At 53.8% G+C, this 18,535-nt stretch overlaps 1 protein-coding gene across 18 annotated transcripts in view; it reads right to left on the bottom strand.

Moving 5' to 3' along the window:
* RANBP3 (RAN binding protein 3) overlaps positions 1-18,535 on the bottom strand; it is a 53,249-nt gene that overhangs the window by 16,886 nt on the left and 17,828 nt on the right. For 6 of the 18 annotated variants that reach the window (XM_080820027.1, XM_080820018.1, XM_080820012.1 and 3 more), the window contains exons 2-5: positions 17,213-17,268; positions 3,971-4,007; positions 3,792-3,878; positions 1,822-1,893 (exon numbers count right to left, since the gene is read on the bottom strand). In XM_080820027.1, coding sequence (XP_080676153.1) covers positions 1,822-1,893; positions 3,792-3,878; positions 3,971-4,007; positions 17,213-17,268 — 252 coding nt within the window. Of the gene's footprint in view, positions 1-1,821; positions 1,894-3,791; positions 3,879-3,970; positions 4,008-11,703; positions 11,893-17,212; positions 17,269-18,535 lie in introns of all 18 variants that reach the window. The other 12 variants (XM_080820015.1, XM_080820017.1, XM_080820019.1 and 9 more) reach the window with 3 other exon arrangements.

Raw genomic sequence — 18,535 nt, 5'->3', positions numbered from 1 at the left:
AAGGCAGAGCCCCCCAGCCCCTCGGGCGATCAAGCGTCAGTCGCATCTCAGAGTCTCTCTCCAGAACACAAGGGGATGATCTCACAGAGGAGAAACCGACAGAGCCCCCTCTAACCTAGTGAGCGAAATCAGCCCCACAGGTACCAGGACAGGCAAGCTCCGTGCACCACCCGGGACGCGGCAGCACGAACCCAGCCTCACTTCTGCAGAATTCTAGCCCCAAAGGCACTACCTGGGCGGAACCACCAGGAATCAGTGGACAAACCCAGACAGAAAAACTCCAAAATCACTGGCCTGTAATCTTTAAGGCCATAAACATCAAGCAAAGAATGAGGAAGTATTCCAGATGGAAAGTGAGATATGGAGTATATGATCCGGGATCTGACCTCTCTGCTATGAAGGCGGACATCATTGGGATGGCTGGGGAAAATCGAATGGGCAAAGGGATAGGAAGGGCCTTATAAAATTCTTGCATCAGTTAAAAATCCCTCCCCCTGCAAAAAAAAAAAAATTAAAGCTAAAAAACAGTGGGAGGCAGGCAAGGACAGAAGAGGACTGACAGGATTCCAGCCTGCCTCAGGGACCAGGAAGTGAGGCTGCGTCGGTACCCCTCAGCAGGCCCGGGAACCCCGTCTTCTCAGGGCGGCTTTGCTCTCAGTGCTGCAGGATAAAGGTTTCGTGGGGCAAGAGAAGGGAGGGAGGCCATCACTCACAGATCTCAGAGGTGATGATGGCGAGATCTGGAATGGAAATGGAGGGCACGAGGTGATCTAGACGTGCCTCTAGACGCGGGGCCTGGTCCCCTAGACCAGAACAGGATCATGTCGGCTAACACCGCCCCTCCAGCTCACAGTGCTACGTGCTAAGCCACCACTCCCGGGGTTCCCAAAGACTGACAAACCAAACTCCTTCTCAGGACCTGGTGAGGGGTTCAGCTCAAAACAGTTTGCTTTCAGAGTCAAAATAAAGTCTATTGTTTGAAATGGTGCTATTGAGTCAACCCCCAAGTTATAAAAGCGTCGCCCTCACGCCAGAGTATGACTTGTCTCGAGATGCTTTTGAAGCCGGCAATGAATTTATATAAGGCAGGTTGGGTTACAGAATTCGGGTAGTTGAACTTGCTCATTAAATCTTTTATGAGGAATTTCAGCCACGTGGGCGAAACTTTCAGGAAATCTTGGGAGCTGGATCTCTAGCGAAAGACCAAAAAAGGAAGGTTCCATAGTCTTCAGAGGGAAGCAGGTTACTTTCTTTCAAGGTTTAAAGCTGTGATTAAATATGCTTACATATTTATCTGAACAGGTCTAAGCAATATGGATTAATGTGAGATTCTAATGCACAGGAAAGGGTCTGGAAAATTCCATCGACCTCACAGCAGTTACCTTGGGGTGGGAGAGGGAAAGGGGCGGGCAGATTCTTTTACTCTACGTATTTCCCACTTGCCTTTTCAAAAAAGCGGTGTCAATGTATTACTTGTGTATAATTTTGAAAAACTAGTAATATACCTCTCTATAGTTGCTTTTTGTTTCTGAAAAAACAAACAAAAACCAAAGAACAAAAAAACCAACCAACACCTTAAAGACTTCTTGTGACCAGGCCCTCCTGCAGAAACAAAAAATTAAGGCCTTACGAAGCCTGCCTCATGCTGGATTCCAAATCTATGAGCTGAAGATTTGGGGAAACATTTAGGAACTGAAAAAGAATCCGGTTTTCAAATTGCCCGTTCCTTTTTAAGATCTTATGTTACAGTATCAACTGCTTTTTATCCCAGGAAAACCCCAAGTGACTGGTAGTAAAAGGCAAAGGGACATGAGGGCTCACCTGGTTCTGAGTCAGAATTGCCTGCAGATGGCTCGCAGAAGGTTGATGGCATAAAAACATTGTTTTTTGATACTGTCGACAAGGAGGTGCGGGCGGGGAAGGGAACAAGAGGAAAAACAGTGTGAGTAGGCAGGGCACACAGGCACCCGATCACCTCTCCCACCTGAAGGTTCCATCTCCAAGCCACACTGTGGGGGGCTCAGCATTACGAACCAGGCCTTTAGATGCTGTGGTCTACTGTGGCCGCCTGTCTTGTCCTCAGAACCCTGGCTTTCCTTGGCACTATAGGCCCCAGTGGGAGCAGCCAGGAAGGAAGCAGAATGAACCGGATGTACCAAGCCTCAGGCCCTGCTCCTTGTCACCTGCTGAAGGCTCGCTGGTTGGCTGTGCTCCTGCCCCTCACCTGTCTGGGACCTTACTTTACACTTATCCACTGCTTCCCTGGGTGCGGGCCAGGCAATAATGCAACGGGCCTCGGAGCTGAAGAACTAACTGGGCAGACAGAACACAGTTAAGCAGAATCAGAAAGCAGGACACAGACCACGCCTTCCAAGATACTGGCTCCTGTCCCCACCCCCAGGGACTAAGAGCTGACTGTTCCCTACGCCCGTGCGCTGGAGCAGAAGGGAGAGGCTTGGCCGTCCTCTGTCCCTGCAGCCTCTGGCCATAGCACAAATCACCATTCCTCTTCTCCGCTGCACCTTCTGCCACAGGATGTGGCTCAGCAGGGTACAGTGACTGGGAAGGAATACGAGCGATCAGGGAGCAGAAGCTCCCTTGTCTCACAGGAATGCCCATGCAACAAGGGAGAAAAGGAGGTCTCCAGAAGCTGCGGACTGTCCATCGAGGAGCCATCAGGACAGTCCTCAAGGAGCCTGCTTAGCAAAGGACAGCAGAGCCCTGCAGGAGGGCCTCCAGCAGTCAGGAGACAGGGCGCCGCAGCGTCCACAGTGAGTGTTAAGGGAAAAAGGAGTGAAATCCAGGTGCTGAAGGATCCGCTTTGAAAGGACCTCTCCGCGGTGCCTTCCTGTTACGTCAGGCAGCAGCCGCCTGCCAGGGCATCTCTTCCCCTTAAAGTGTTATCCTTTAGGTTCACAAGTGTAAAATGCTTCACATGAACCTCCCAAGAAGGAATGCCAAGTTGGGTAACTGGGGATCCTCGCTGAGTACGTGTGTGTCTCTAAGTGTCTCTGCACTAGAGAGCCAAGACTGAGAAGACGGACGATGCGGGGGGGACCAAGTCAAGATGGGGAGGAGAGGGGGCAAGCCCTGAGGCAGTGTTCACCCTTGAATCTGCAAGGCTGTCCCTGGGGCTCACAGAACCTCCCACCAAATACCCCAGCATCTCTCTTAACCCTGGGAAACTGCCTCTTTGCTGCACCGGTCTTTGTAACAAGTCCCTGGGCTGGTCTGCTGGCCTCCACCCAGAGCCTCCACGCCCTTGGGGTCCAGTCACCTCCACAGGGTCGTGGCCTGTGGCCCACCCTTCAAGGTTCCACCAAGCCCTCCTCCTCTGGGAGCTCACAGCACCCCATCACCAAAGAGAGTTCTGGGGCCACTTGGCTCGATATGTACTGTGTATGTGTCTGCGCTTCTCAACCAGGCGGCCAAGCTCTGGGCCCATGGCTGGAGGGTCGGGAGGACAGTCTACTTACTTCCCACTTCCTACACCTTTAGTCTAGACACACGGCCACAAACCTGGGAAGGATGACAAGTAATTAATGCCCAAAGCCCCCAACGGGACGGATAGTCCTTTTCCTCTATTTCAGAGGGACCCTTTCTTGGAGCATCTTCTTTTAGTCCACGACCTCACGACCCTCTGTCGAGCGTCACTGGTTCCAGAGGGCGGCACCTCCAGCTTCATTCCTGACAGAGACCGAGTCTCAGGTCGATTCTAACTGGATGTGGGCACGAGACCGGCGCGAGCGTGAGGCATGGCAGGGGGACCGGCACCGCTCTGCCACGGTTACCTGACTGCGAGGGCGGGAACTGGGTTAAAGAGGACGTTCTTTCTCGCTTGACGGGAGGGCAGTAATTTCCATCTTCTCGGTCGGAATCTACGGAAAAGGAGGAGGACGAGGAGGAGAAAAATCAGGCTGCTTCCACTTTTACAACCAAAGAGAACGAGATGGTTTAGAGATTTCCTCACCTTCTCCACCTTCGGGGCTGGAGCCTCCAGCTGGCCTCTGAAATGAGAGCACACGGCAGGGCGGTGAGCGAGGGCCGGGCTGCCCAGCACCCGGCAGCTTGAGTTCTGTCATGAACGGATCCTGAAACGCAGCGCTCAGGGCCAACTCCCTGAGCTCAGGCACCCAGGACGCGGACAGACTTTCACCCTAATGCTCAAAACCCCTCCCAGGAGCCCTCTGTGTCTGCTTTACCAGGCCATGGGCCCAGGAGTCCTCCTAAAGGCTGAGAACGTGTTTACCGCACGAAGACTAGTTTCTCTCTCTCTGCACAGGTCACAGCTAACGGCGTGCCACCCCCCGACTCAAGCACAGCGAAACATCATCTGGCTGAAATTCATTCTGCCAAGAGCTGGCAAGCGACCGGCTCCACTCCGGAGGGCAGCAGGACTGTGTAAAATGGTGGCCTAACACCGGATCGCAGCAGTTCCCCTTCCCTGGCCCGGCCCGGCCCGGCCCACACTGCAGAACCCGCCCCAAGGTGGACCATTACTTCCAGAGCGACAGAGGATTCTGACGCCGCGGACCCAAGTCTGCTGCAAAGGGTTCAGAATGCAATCGTCCAACGTAACAACTCGGCACACCACACGACCTACCGAGCAATCACAAGCTAAGACAGAAGGCGGCCGAAGAGTATCCTCCTTAACAACCTTTAGCTTTAGAGTGTGAACAACGAGCCATCGAGAAGCCTTGAGATGAGCCCCGCTCCCACCCCTAGAGCATATCTAATCCCTCAGAGACTTGCAACTTTTCACAACTAAGCAGCCAGAGGCAGACGTCGAGGGGTGAACCCCACTCCTCCTGGGCCACTTGTGTCAGCACAAGCAGAGGAGCCAATTTTCTTATTTTCAGAGAAGTCCCTAGGGGTCAAGTTTAGCCAAAGGAGGACCACCTGCCTCGACGAGCTGTTAGGGGTTAGAGGCACGCCTGGGAAAGTGCTCTGTGAGCTGCAGGGTGGGGTGGAAATGCAGCGACTGCCCTGTCAGTAACGGGCTGTGGGCACGGCGAGAGCCCTGGCGGCACTGTCTCCGTGAAGGGCCACATGCATATGCCACCGTCTTAGTTTGCACACAGAGGCCCGGAGTCTGTGGACCCCGACCTTAGAGACGGGGAGAGAAAAGGATCCCAACCTGAACTCTCCTCCAAAGTGGGCCAACAACTTGGGTTTGAGTCGGAAATGCAAGCCTCCGTGCAGGGGAGCCTGCTGTCCCCACGCCTGCAAGGGGGGATCAGAAGGCTGCGAGGCGGCCGTCCATCAGAGCGCCTGGGAAACAAAGCCCTCCTAACACAACAGGGGGCCAACACTCCTCGGGGCGACTGTGACTGTGAAGGTACCGCCATGCCCCAGCTGGGCACTGACCGGCGGCGGGACCATGAGAGCAGAGTGCGAAGGTGCTCGAGCCCTCTGCCAGGCCCGAAGAGCTTACTTTCTCCCAGCTCTGACACCTGAAGGTACACCTCGGGCAAATCATTTCGCTCGCCCAGGCTTCTGTTACCTTCCTTGGGAAACGGGGGTGCCAGCACCTCCGCTGCAGGGAGATGGACGGGCCAGAGAGATAAGCAGGTGAGACAGCCTTCCATCTGACCCGACACCCAGCCAAGGCGGACACGTGGACCAGTGGGGGGTGGGGCTCTCCAGCAAGCTCATTTCCACTGATGTTATGCCCTTGGGAAGACAGGATGTGGAGCCATGTCCCCAGGGACCCAGATGAGGGGTCAGGGTGGGCGACCCAGGTGGGTATTAAGAGGGTCCCGAGCCCAGGACTAAGCGGCGGTGCTGCCGAGACCCATACTCTGGCCGCGCTTTCCTTTCCCTGGGTCCAGGCCTGGGGTGGCATCTGATAACACAGAGCCAAGCCACAGGCACAGCAGGCCTTTTCTCTCGGGACCGTCCCCTTCCTTGGGGGGCACCCCCTTCCCATTCCTTCACAGTGGCTGGGCCCACTCCCAGCCCCGGTCCCATGGCTACTGGCCTCTCTCCTGTCATTCAGCAAGATCCCGGCTGCACCAGTCCCACAAGTGACAGCCTCTCGGATCCCGTGGGATCTGTCACTTTGACGGCGACCTCTGGGATCCTGAAATGGCCCTGTGGACACCACTCCCTCATCAGCTGACTTCTTTTCACTCTGCTCGCTCTTCCCTGGCTTCTCACATGAGAACCCCCACCAGCCCTGACCCCTGCACTCCCCTGCACCTCTCACTCTGATGAGTGTCACCTGAGCCAGGGTCCCCAGCAGCTCGAGCTCCGGGAGGGCACTGGCCCTCAGCCCACAGCAGGAGCTCACCTGGAATTTGTTCAGCGAAGGGACCCAAATCGCAGCCCTCTGTGGGCCTCAGAGATGCCGCTAAGGCACGGGTCCCCGTGTTACACACAGAACAGCGGCCCTGAAAGCTCGCCAGACTCTAGCTTCCTGTTTCCTCAGCTGCAAAAAAGGGTACTCCTCCCCCACCGCAACCCCAAGAGACCTCCGCACCTACCTTTGCTTTGCCCCGCTGGCTAGCAGGGCTCATTTCCATGTGTGTGGACTTCAGAAATCTACAGATTTCTGATTTCATTCCACTGTGGTTGGAAAAGACCTGGCATGATTTCAGTCAGTTTAAGTTTATCAAAACTTGCTCTGTGGTCTAGCGAATGGTCTGCTGACCTCAGGATGTCCCGGGTGCTCTGCAGCACAGTGCCCTTGGCGTTCCCCAGGGCAGATGGCTCACTAGGCCAGCTGGGTTTAGAGTGCTGTCCAGGCCCTCTCTCTTCTCCACCTTCTGTCCCGGTGCTCTACTGACTACCGAAGTACGGTGCTGAGCTCTCCAAGGTTATGACCGAATCGTCTCTTCTCCCTTCAGTTCTGTCCGTTTTAGCTCTGTGTACTTTGGAGCTCTTACGGACCCGTAACTTTCTTATCTATGCCAACGACACCCCAAACCTCCCAGGAACTTGAGTTTCCTTTAGAACTTGATGAGTGCTAGGGGCCCCTCCCCAGAAGTGGGCCCAGACCAGGAGCTGAGGCCTCCGGGTCCCCTGCTATCTGTCCCCGCTGCAGCCTGTCTCCCTCCTGTCTTCCGAACACGGCAGCATTGCTCCTGCCTCCACGTCCCTTCTTTGTGTGCCACCCCCAAGGCCGGGAGTGCACTTCCAGCCTCACCAAGGCCCTTCCCAGCCTTCCCCAGGGTGAACCCGTGCTCACTCGCTGCCCTACCACCCGGCGAGTGAAAGCTGCTCCTCTCCACCTCACTGCCCAGCCTCCCTCAGGCCTCTCTAGCCTGTTTTGTGTACCAGCTGGAAATGATCTACTGTGTCCGTCTGGCTGCTCTGCTCACAGCTCAGGCGCACAACCCCCAGGAGGCTGTGCACAAAGACGATCGGCATGTATTCACTGCACAAATGGAGCCCGAGTTGGCCATAACTCCTTCAGTGACCTGGAGAAGGAAAGTGGCTGGCCAGACAAGATTCAGATCCAGGAGACCCTCAAACCCACACTCTAAATCTCTTCTAAGAGGCATGTGACTGGCCTCTTGGTCCCGGAAAGGCTAATAGGCCAAGGCCAGGGGAGGACAACACAGGAAATTACACCACCAGGGAGAACCTTCCAGAAGCTGCTGGAATCTCCTGTGTGGTCTGAACTAGCTAACTCAGAAGCAGTGAGGAAACTGATGCCAGCAACTTTCCTCAATAGGAGCTAGCACAAGGAAGCAAGGAGACAGAACGTACGAGAAGTCATTTCTGCTTGCCTTTGGATACACCGACTCTTCCAGAAATCCTCAACAGTGGCTGGAGGAGGAGAAGCCTGATGTCTGCACCTCCTATCCCCCCAACTGCACTGAAGGTCTGAGCTTGCTGTCTTGGTGTCTCGTGCTGTCTTCTCCCCCAACAGGGAAAGGTCCGGGGTGAAACAACTCCCCTTTACGCCACCCCGGCCCCAAACGAGGCCAACGCCGGCTCCACACACACACTGTGCAAACCCAGCAGCCTGGCGGTCGGGGGCCACCCTTCACCCCAAGCGAGGGAGAAAGCCACTCCGGGGTCAGCTGAGAACAATGCCTGGGATACACACAGGGTGCGCCCTGTAGGTGCAACCCTCAGAGCCTGGAAGTCTGCATCCAAAGCCACGGCCACTCATGTGAAGAGGACTCTGAGAGCAGGCTTCCGGGATTCCTCTCTGCGGAGGAGCCAGCGCAGAAGCAGGTGTCAAAGTCCCATTTCCGCCTCTGCCTCCTCCCACACGAGAATCCACCTCTGTGAAGGTTAGGGCTTTGGGACGATACCTAGGCGACACTGCGTTCAGTGCCCGTTTGGGACACCATGACGAACATGTTCCAAACCAACTTTTACATAAAGCGGCAGCAAAGAAAGCAGCCCAAGGAGAGTCCGTCCGTGCACTTCCCGGGTGCCAGGAAGCATGAGCGAGCGAAGTGGGCTTATAGAAGATGCAAAGCCCCACGATGGCAGCTGCGGGGGTGGGGGGGGGAGAACGGCAGGAGTGGCAGCCCGCTCTCAGAGCCACGGGAACCGCGGGGCAGCGGCTCACTCTGTGAGGTGTGCACATCCTTGCCCAGTACAAAACAGATGGTAACGTCTAACCCAGAATGGGGGCCTGGAACTGCCGATGTGGGCAGCTTCAGTTCTTCGTAAAGGATGAAACTGAAAATTGACGATCGCTACCATTTATCAAGGATTCCGCCCCTCCCTCCCAAACCCTGAAAGAACATGGCCCGCATGAGGCTGCCTGGTGTGGCCTCAAGGAGGACAAAGGTGCCAGGCCAGTCCAGGGGGAGGAATGGAGCTGGACGCTGTGTCTCAGAAGCTGACACACAGGGACACACAGCGGACACACACAGGGACAGTACGCGGGAAGGAATAGCACGTGGGGCCTTCCTGACTTCCCCGACAAGACCAGAAAACAAGACCAGGCCAGACCCCCACGTGGTCTGCCTGGGCCTCCGTGATCTCGGTACGGACTGAGCCGTTATAAAGCCCCACTGTCTGTGGCTGCAGGAAAATGGATGCCCGGGACGAAAAATCAACCACGGGAGTGGCCTGCTGACTCGACCCTGTCTTCAAATGGACCACTGGCCACTCCGCGCTGTTTACTCTGCCACCCAGATGACCAGCTCAGAAGTTCTGACCCAAAAGGCAGACACCGGGAAAGAAAAAGAGCTGTGGCCTCCAAAGCTCTGAATGTCGGGTGGGAGCAGAATGAGGGTCGAATCCCGGGCCGAAGCTGGAAGATGAGGGAAGCTGTCCAGCCAGGGGTCTGGTGCCAGAACCTGTCTAAGCTTCCTGGTGGGTCTAATAAACACATTTCAGGCTCCATAGGGCTTAGGCTCTGAGCTTCAGTCCAGGGGACTTAAGCCAGGCTCGGAGTAAGCACTAAGAGCTGCCTGCTTTCTCTGGATCAGAGAGCTTAATCTGGATGTGGTCTGGTCTTCTCCAAGCTGTCTTCTGAGAGCCAGGAGGTCTGATATATAGAGGCTTGTTCCCGGTACTGAGTCTTCGACGGCCAGCGTCTGGGGAGACTGAAAGATGAGCGCGCCCCCTGTAAGCACCCACTCAGCGGGCCACGATTTATTACAAAGAACTTGCAGCTTTACATTCCCTCCAGGGATCATGCAATAAAGACCAGAGTGAACGTGATGGGCACGACTGGCTGGGTGAGGGTGGGCGGTCTCCTGCACTCCAGTGTGGTACGGGGCGAGATCCCAATCTGTGTGGCTGCAAAAGCGACCAGTCCGAGCTCACCAAAGAAACGAGGCAGCCCGAGAGGAAGCCGGGATCGGGTTCCATTGGCCTTGAGTTATGCCCTAATTGACCTAAAAAACACTTACTTTGCCTTGAACACACCCAATCCCTAAAGAACGCCGGTTAACGGGAGTCAGTGGCAACAAGCTAGAGTCTTCTGTGCTGAAAGCCCAAGGCAGCGAGCCCTGGTTGGCTCAGAGCTGTCACCAAATGATGTGACGGTGGCACTGTCGGGACTGGGGATTCCTACAGTGTGCATGTTGTGCGCATGGCCTTCGCCGCTATGCTGGTACATTCATCAACCGCTCCCCCCAGTCCTGACTTCCTCCTACGGTGACCCACAACCCACCCCGAGGTTCCCTACTGTTAACACTTGACCCTGCAGGGCAGGGCTGGGGATGGTTTGAATTTCTTGGGATTAGAGCCTCTGACCCAAAGTCCACAGGAACTGAGAAGTCAAGCCCCACTGGTTAGGCCTCAGAAATCCACATCTGGCCTAGCCACAAGCAGAAGGTGAGACCCCCCCTAGGTGCCTCTGGAGAAGCAGCTGCTGGGCCTCGACCTCTGTGACCTACCCGTTTGCCACTCGCAACTGAAAGCCCTTAGCCCCTTCGGTCCGAGGCTGCTCTCTGAGCATGCGGTTCAAACCAGGCAGCCGCAAAATGCCCCAAGCCTCTTGGGCAGATCCACCTGAAGGTCATCTGTTTTCAGGGAACCGAGAACATGATTTCCTGTGCTTGCAAAGGCTGAAGACACAATAACTCATAATACCGACTCAGGAGGAGGTTCCCGGGGCTGCCTGGCCCCAAACCGAAAAAGTGATCACCTCCTCATTCTCGCTCTGTCAGTCTAGTGCTCTCATGAGGGCTGCTCCCCTACGACACTTTGGTGTGAGTTCCTCCTGGCTGGAATCTTTACTGGGCCCAAACCCACTTGTGTGCCACGAGGGACTGCCCCCTCACTCCTACCTGGCACGTGGTAGAGACGGTTCCTTCTTTTCCCACCACACACTGACTCTGCTCCAAAACGTTAAAATTGGCCTCCGACCTCACCTTCACTTCTTCCTGGGTGTCCCAGGGTTTGGGGGCTGTTACTGAATTTTAATGATTTCCTTAAGAACACAGGGGATCACTGATGTCTGGGATTGTGACACTCTGGAAGGCTGCCCAGTGCTTGGTGTGCACAGCGGGGCCCCTTGTTTGCTTGCCTGGGAGCCACTTTTCCCTGCCACGAGAACGGGGGAGCTCAGGCACCCACATGGCTTTCAATCCTGAATGTAGGATGATGTTTACCTTTCCCATTTTATCAACCTCCAAACACTCAAGACATTCCTTGTTCTCGAGAGTTCACAATCTTCTCCACCTATAATCTTCAAAAGCCTTCTCAATACAAAGATAAAGGGCTCAAGGGATTCCCTCTGGATTCAAAGGAAGAGTCCTTTCTTCTTCCTGCTTTGATTGAAGACAAGCAGTTCACAGCCTAACCACAGTCCAAACACAATTGGTCTTGCAAAGCAGTCTGCCTTAGACACCTCCTTTTCCTCTAGATCAAGGAAGTCGGGGCTTCTGGTGTTTCTAAGACCCTGAACCTGAATGCCCAAATTCAGGGAGAGGACAAAGAACCATGGAAGGACAGAGAGGGGGTCGAATTTGGTTTGGAAGGTTCTACCCCATTATTCAATCCCTCTTTTGACCCCTCATGTCTCTTTCAGGAAACAGGATTAGCTTCTTGCTATGGGTATACATACGCCCCCATTCAGAAAGTCTCCGTGTAAAAGGGGACTCCATCTGTCCTGACTTTCTGGCAGCAAGAATTAAAGGGAGCTGCAGAGATCGTGACCACCTTTTCAGTTATCATCAGCTGCTCGTGGTTTAGGGTCTGGATCTGAGGAACCCGAAGGGAAAGGGGATGATCTGGGTTGGGACCCCCAGGCTGTGGAGTGCTGGGTGGAGGCGGACTTACCCCTGCCAGTTCTCGCGGGAAAGGAAGAAGCTGGGCTTCAGGAGTGCTGGCGGAAGCGCTAGCGGGGGCAGGAGGCTCTAGGGCATGCTCACCAGCTGACTCGGGGTGACCCGTGCCATGGTGGGGGGCCTCAGCCTCCCCCCGAGGCTCCTCTCCCGAATCCGACAAGTCTTTTTGCTCTGCAGAGGACTGGGAGCAAAAAAGACAATTTTCCTTCAATGTAAATACAGGCCGTAACATGGGATGGGGGTGGGCAGGGATCAAAGGGCTGGAGACGCTCAGACTTCAGCAGCTCCTGCCTGGGAGGACGAGCCAAGAAAGCTGGCACGTGCTGTTGTTTTGCTCCACAAAACTGGCCCTCCAGAATGAAAGAACGGAAAATGAACGTGGACTTGGCTGCGGTTTAACTTTGTGGGAGGCCTGGGCCCCCTTCTGAAAAGCAGGCAGCAGGGAGCTACGGTGCTTATGGGCTGTGCGTGAGGAACAACACTCGTGGTGACCAAAATGGGGGCAGAGGCTCTGTCAGAGGGGGACAGGGGAGATCATGTCTGATTGTCCCTAGGGGTTAAGGACCCATCTTGGCAAGAATACTGATGGGGAAAGTCAGCCTCAGCACCATTTCTGTCCACTAAGGTGGGGAAGGCAGGCCTGGAATAGCACACAGCTACAAAACGGGGCGCAGAGGGCCCACACGCTTCTGCATTCTGCTAGAGCGTTTCCCGCAGCTTTCAATTTGTTCTGCTTAAACCTGAGATCACGGCAACCCTTTCTCGCCTCAGTGAGTGCCAATGTGCGGTGACCAAGCCAGCTGGCAGACACCCGGGGAGTTCAGCTGGAGAAAGGAGCCCCTTGGCCTAGGATTCTCCCACGTTCACCCCGAACACCTCGGCAAGGGTGTATTTAGAAAACAGCCAGGGCAAGAGAAAGCTGGTTCTGGAAGTCTTTGTCCTTGGAAGTCCAACATCCCTAGTATCCTTCCAGGTGGTTCCTGGGACTCTGGAGGGGCTCCCGTGGACCCAGAGCCCTGTGGCCGACTCTTTTCTTGAGGAATGGGTTAAGAAGCCTGTGTCCTGGAACAGAGAGGCTCCGGTCCCCAGATCTGCTCGGCACCGTCCGCAACACGGAGCCATTTCTCCTGCTTTGTGAATTACATGGCTGCCCTGTCTTTCCACAGACCTCGCCGTGTTTCTTCGGAGTGTGAAGTGACTAAGACCTCTTTAGACGGGGCTTGGGGGCTAGTTCTTAAAGGTGAGCCTGATGGATGAAAGGAACTCTGTAAAGAGGATTTAAGAGAACTTTCAAACATTCTGAGGAAGGCGAAAGAAACAAAATATTAACTCATCCACACACCTAAAAAATCACCAAAATCAATTTTTCCTATCCAGGGGAGATCCACATGCACAAAGGCCATTCTTCTCAAGGACCTACTCAGGACATGAAGGTTGGTCCACGCACCAACACCTGATAAGAGAAAAATTAAACCCAGAGCTCTATGGTAAAGGGCTTATCTCTAATTGGAACCACATGGGATTTTCTCTTTTTAACCCCTGCTTTTCGAGCGTAAGTGTTCAAGTGCCCTGGTGGTGCTGAACTCGAAATGAAGCCCAAACTAGAGGACCAAAAAGAAACACAGACGCCATCCCAGCACTCTCTATCTGGGTCTGAGTGACTTTGCTGGACGAGAAAAGTGAGCTCTAGAGAACCAAGCAGGACCTGCAATTCCTCAACATGTTTGTTAAAATTAGACATCAAGATTTTGGTTGCCTTTGACATCATCCTGAAATTCACATGGCTGACAAAACCCAAAAACAAACAGGTGCACACAGGATAGGCTTCTTACATCAACAGTAGGCTTGAGGAGGTCTAGACATTCTGTGACAGAGCTTTCAGGGAGCCTTACTTCCTGCTCAACAGCATTTCTGTAACGGCTTTCTGCCTTTCTCACAAACAGACAACACCCGCACGTGAGACCTCACCTGTTCAGATGAGTAAGGCTTCTGGAAGATAAAGTATCCGGAAGAAACAGTCGTCACAGTCAATGAAACTACCACCTTCTAAGGTTCGAAGTCTCTTCACATCAAAAAGAAAAAAAAAAAACCAAAAAACAAAAACCAACCAAAACCGTCCCCACGCAAGGCGGTTAAGGGGAAAAAAAAGTTTCATTTTTGCCACCAAAACCAGAAATGCATAAATGCAAGTGGTTCACGAAGAGCGCCCTCTTGAGGAAGCGTGAGAACACGGAAGGAAGGACGGGAAATGGCGCACTGACAGCAGGGCTCTGGGCCCGGGATTTTAGGCACCAGGACTGGAGTTCAAACATTGTTTTCTCTAACCAGGAACAGGGAACAACGGGGGGATCTGACAACCTGTCCTGAGACCATGCGATACCACTGGTGAGCCGCTGCCACCGATCCGTAGCCTACTATAAATGCAACTTGGGCCTTGGATGGGAAGGACAGAAAACGCCATGTGGCTTTGCTACAACAAAAACGAAAACAAAACACCTGGGCTAACAGGTTCATTTTTTTTCCGATTTCAAATCTTTTACCTCAGTCAGGACTCGGTAATAACAGTGGGGCCTGTGGAGTGTCTCCTTTGCAGGGGGGCCACGAGCTCTGAGGGGCAGCCCCGCTGGCTGGTGTAGAGACTGCTCGCTGAAAGGGAAGCCGGTGGTCCCACCGCTGACGGTGGGACTTCCTGATCGCTGTGGATCAAGAAATGGCTCAAGACATGGCTGTAAGGCACATTCTGGTGACAGAACAACACAGTTACGGACTATATACACTAAAGGACATTTCTGACTTCACGATCATTTTCTTAGGAGTGACAGGAGCAGTGGGCCACAGAGAGCAGCGGTCTTCATCCCGGGAGCCGCCGACAGGAGGAGTTGGGGGAGAAACAGCAGACGGGGGCCACTTGGAGTCGTGCGCTTCTGGCACTTATGACAAAGAAGTCACTGGTGAGGCCTGGTGAGGGACACCCAAGTGTCCATGGTAGCATTCATTCAACTTCCCTGAGGACCTGAATATTTTCGAAATACAAAGTTGAAGAGAAAAGGAGCATCGAGCCACGGCAGCCCGTGCAGCCTGCTCCCTGCTCTGCCTCTGCAGGCTGAGGGGCAGACGGGCTGGAGGTCGGCGAGAGACACAGGACCTGAAAGTGGCTCAAACCCCCATTTCTGTCCGAAGTGCCACGGCTGCTGCCTGCAGCTCTGCCTGCCCATCTCCCTGGAAACGGGAAGCCGAGGAGAAACAAACGCGGCTCGCTCTCTTACTTCTGAGCTGTCCTAAGCAGCAGAGAAGGAAAGGAAGATTCCGTCTCTGCCTGGCCACTCTCCACCCAGCAGCTCAGAGAGCCGCCCCGGGGGGACAGTTCTCGGGAGGCTCCTCTTTTGTAAACATGCGGAGGTTCCCCGTGTCCTGCTGGCGGTGCTGTCCCAGAGGCACGACAGGAGCGGAGGGCTGAACCCCGAAGAGCTGGAGAGCAGTTATTTTTAGAAGCCCGTTCCGAGTTGGCTCTGAGTCCGTATTTTGATAAGAACTACATCTGCACATTCTAAGATGACCACGAGCAGTCTCCCAGCTACTCTTCGGATGCAATTTCGCCCCAACCTTCCGCAGGCAACACATACAAGTCAGCCTCTGAATTACAAGGCCACAGACAAGGACCACCTCAGCTGTGAAAACAGTACCATGGAAATAAGTAATTTTAAAAATATTTTAAATCCGGCCAAATATTACATTTTAGTGTTTTGTCCTGCTGGTTGTCCAAAAGTCTCAGGTTTAAAGAATTATTAATTCCTACTGCTTGTTTTAAGTCTGGGGTTGGCAAACTTTTTCTATAAAGAAAGGGTCAGCTACTAACTATTTTTGACTCTGTGGGCCGTATGTCCCATAGCAGCCTCGGCTATGGGGAACAGGTGGCTATGGCTGTGTGCCAATAAAACTTTATTTATAAAAACAGGCGGCGATGGCAGGTCTTATTAGTTTGCTGACCCGTTTAAAAGTGGGTCAAAAGATCATAATAAAATTCAAAATTCTACAAAATCCTGAGAGAAGCAACTTTCATGTCTAAAACAGAAATTGAACACGGGCATTTCTAAAAGCTAGCAGAAACGCAGCAGCCCCTTCACAGTGACTGAAGCTCCAAAAGACAAATGATAAAAATACATGTAATTAAGTGATATGTCTTGGTCAGGGCCCACGGGAGAGGAGACCGCAGAGTCTGATGTGTCTTGAAATTACCACCTGGAAAACCGAAACAGAACAGGAAGAACGTTTCCTCGGGTGCTGTGATTCTTTCTTTAGCAAAAGAATGAACAATGGGAAAGTTTAATGTGAGAGCAAGCCTAGCAGATCAGCCCTGGCTCACACAGAAGGTATGCTGAAAGGGGGTCCGTTCTGTGGGGGTGGTTGGGCAGCCACTTCTCCCTCCTGCCCCCCTGCACACACACATGCTCTCTTCCTGGCCCAGTACTTGAATGCAGTCCGCGACAATGTGGGCCACACAGAAGTCTGGCCTCTCCTCTCAGGCTGAGGGATGGGATCTAGGAGCCGCAGCTGAGCTTCTAGGAGTCCCAAATCGCCAGCCCAGCAGCCCCCAACCTCAGAGCTGGCCACCCTGCCAGGGGACTGGGGATCCACCAGAGCATTCTCTCAATGCTCTTAATCAACAAGATGCAAACGGATTTCAAAACACACAGAACCAGCGTGGCACTTTGGCCCCTCGCTCTGAAATCTGGTAATGGGTATTACATCGTATCTGCTGTCCTGGGGCAGGGGTGGGACGGACCATCCATTTGCTGGACAGAGTCCTTCTTAAAAGCTTGGGAAGCATCGACCGCAGAACACCAACTAACTTTGGACACAGCCCTGACCTTCCACATTGATTTGCCAAAACGTCAACGACTTCTAGGTAAACAGCGCACGTGATGTCGGAACGCTACGGCCACACGGAGCAGGACTTTAAGAAGCTGTTAGCTCACTGCTACGAATTGGGCAAAGTATTCCCAACGTCAGGGCAACCAAGACATTTAAAATCCAAGAGGGGGAAGCAATGTGTAACAAAGATGGACGGTAAATACATAACGCAAGCCAACCAGTAATTCCTCGAAGTGCGTTTATGCCAAGTTGGTTGGGGGTCAGAATATCTCCCTAAAATCTTTAAAGGTGATGGCTTCCCCCTTAACCACCATTACTCTCCCTCCTTCCCTCCCCGCTTCCGTCCACCTTTTCTCAATGTACACTCTTTCTAAAACAAAGCATTAGAGATTAGAAACTATCTTTCTGCCACTGTTAAAAGCAAGAAATCTGAGCCCTTTCCACACACGCCCGTCTTAACCTCTCACGTGGTAACTTGAAGCCACAGGACCTTTTCCCTTCAAAGCTCCGTGTGGTGGCTTGAAAGACAGAAGCGCCCTTGGCCCCCTTGGCCATGTAACCTGGGAGAGCCCTCTGGGATAAAACAAATCAGAGTAATCATGTGAAGAGAGAACATACCGGCCCCTTACCTTTTGTCCTTTATCCTTCTGAAACACAAAGACGGGCGGAGCAATGGCAGGTTTTTCTGCAAAAAGAAAAATTGGTTTTTTTCCCCCCAACACTACAGTCATACAGTAAACAAAGCTACATTTGTTTGTAATAAGTTAAAAACAAAAAACAAACCCAAAATAAAACTGGTAACTCCGAAGAACATCGAATCACTCAGAAAACGGTTTCTTGAAGTGGCTGTGTGGGCATGTTATTTGTGAAACCCCGACACCTACTGTTAGGGTATGTGCACTTTTCTGCGTGCCTATTATACACCAAGAAAAAGGTTTCAAGATGCACTGAGAACAGCCCCGCCCGGGGCTGGGGGGAGAGCCGTGGGCAGGGCGGCAGCCTGCGGGGCACCAAGGGCGCTGCCACCACCCAGCGCCGCCAGTGGCGGCCTTGCAGGAACGAGGCACAGAGGGGTCAGATCTTTATGTGGCATCTCCCCAATTTCAAATGCTGGACACTAGTTTAGGTTTTTTGAATTTCAAGGCCAGCGGGGGGCCTGGGGATAACCAGACTGGACTGCAGCCTCTGGCCACACAGCTCACGCTCTTCGGAGAGCTTACCCTGGTTGAGGCACCTGACATTCCACTTGGATCTCTAAGTGAGATCACCCACCAAAAAAAAGATTTTAAGGAGTTGAAAAAAACCTGAGTCCATCTTGCCCAGTTGTTGAAGGAAGAAACCCTTGAAATGTTCGGTCACGTGACGAGCCCAGGGTGGCGCCACCTGCTGTTGTCAGGCAACCCCTTCGGCCTCCTGTCCGGGGGCAGCGGCACCTGCAACCCTCTGTCACCTGCCCCTGCCGCCAGCTGGGGGATTGTGCAGGAGGACGACCTTCACCCGTGGGGAAGGCCCGGATGCCGCCTGCCCCACTGCCGTGATTCCCTAAGCAGCCCTCTCCCCGTACAGGGACTGGTGCTGCCCGACAAACCCCAAGGAAGGAGGGAATGAAGGTGCCTGTGCCAGACAGTGAATGACAGCAAAGGAATGCGGGAGGCGCTCTGGACAGCAGAGGCGCGTCCACCTCATTTCCACCGCAGGGCAGCCCGCAGAGCTCCCGGCACTGCCCTTCGGCCCACAAGCCCAGCCTCCAGCTCACTTCTGTGTTTGACTCCCAGCCAGTGGCAGAGTGAAGGCACACGGGAAGGAACTCCCAGCCCAGCAGCCGTCCAGTCCCCCATTTCTTCAAGGAACCACACCCCTCCTTCGCCCCTGGCTCTAGGTCCGGGGAGGAGAGTACCTGGTACTCCAGCCCCAGGGGACACCATGGCATGTGAGTAAGGCCAGGCCACTGG

The sequence above is a fragment of the Martes martes genome, assembly GCF_963455335.1.
Source record: "Martes martes genome assembly, chromosome: 1".
Classification (NCBI taxonomy): Eukaryota; Metazoa; Chordata; class Mammalia; order Carnivora; family Mustelidae; genus Martes; species Martes martes.
This window is presented reverse-complemented; position numbering and strand designations above follow the sequence as displayed.